The sequence below is a fragment of the Plasmopara halstedii genome (assembly GCF_900000015.1).
Source record: "Plasmopara halstedii genome assembly, contig: Scaffold_3060, whole genome shotgun sequence".
Classification (NCBI taxonomy): Eukaryota; Oomycota; class Peronosporomycetes; order Peronosporales; family Peronosporaceae; genus Plasmopara; species Plasmopara halstedii.
The window spans coordinates 1,905,656-1,906,731 of NW_020189964.1; the positions used below are offsets into that span (position 1 = coordinate 1,905,656).

Here is a 1,076-nt window from a genome sequence, read left to right on the forward strand (position 1 = left end):
CGACCCTCAATGAAGATGTTGCTTCCGTGAAAGGGCCAGATGTCGTTTTGGTAAAAGTATTCCTTAGTGCCTGGACATAGTCTACCAATTTTTGCCTCCCTCGGCAGACAGACAAAGAAACCTAGAGCGCACCAAATTTGCCTAGTAAGATGATTCGATGACCCGCGAAATTTGTCGCTTCAGCTCATCTAATGCTTGGAACGCCCAATTTACGAGGGTATTGCACATTTGTGTCTATTCACGCGCGAAGATTCGTACAAACCGGTCTCAAGTGATATGATGGTGAGGGGCATAGAGAAAAGGACGAATTTCTTAAATTTTGAAGTGATCGATGTGGGAGAAGGAAAAAGCGTTTGTACTGGGGTATGAAAGAAACAAACAGTAGATCTTTTATGATTGCTACTAGATCAGCAAAGATTCGCCGATGGACCAAAGAACTTTACAGCATTTCAACCTCTTCTGATACATTTTCATCAATTATCAGTGATGGATATGTACGTGAGGAGGATGAGCTCAAACCACATAGCTAGCAGATATCGTTTGATGTCGGGATCTCATTGAATGATAGGCTATGGATTTCGATTTCGCACCTTCCTTACCAATTCCTTTTGCCTGCTATAGTTGCCTGTCAGTATTGCCAAAACGGGTTGAGATACATCACACTCAGCCATTTATTCCAAGTATCCCTGTATTTCTGTGAGTTGGGTGGAGTAACAAATTAGATTTGCTTAAAACGTCGGCAAGAACCATGAGCAACGCTTTGTGCTTCCTTCCGAAGCAAGTTTTTTATCTTCAGAGCAAAGAAACGCTCGCGACACATCTAGTCTACCCAAATTCTTGAAATTTGCTCCTACTTCGTCTTCCGCTCTTCGTCACGCCAAAAGCTCCCAGATGTTTAACCAATGAAACCTTTAGGGTGTTAGATTTTTTAAGATTTGAAGCGTCGCATGTCGCAGATTATCCACCGTCCTGCTGTCTAAATGAACCAACACCTTTTATGAACTCTAAGGTGCTGGCGTTTCGCTCAAAAATGTACGAGGTTTTTGACGCCGAAAAAGATTAGCTTTGTTTGTTCG

The 1,076-nt window shown here is 42.5% G+C and overlaps 1 protein-coding gene across 1 annotated transcript; it reads left to right on the top strand.

Moving 5' to 3' along the window:
• Positions 1–331: 331 nt before the first annotated feature.
• Positions 332–530, top strand: PHALS_06887 (uncharacterized protein; the record flags this gene model as incomplete). The annotated part of the gene is made up of 2 exons (XM_024720255.1): positions 332–363; positions 407–530. 2 exons carry the CDS (start codon positions 332–334, stop codon positions 528–530), a joined length of 156 nt encoding a protein of 51 aa, XP_024585472.1.
• Positions 531–1,076: the final 546 nt, after the last annotated feature.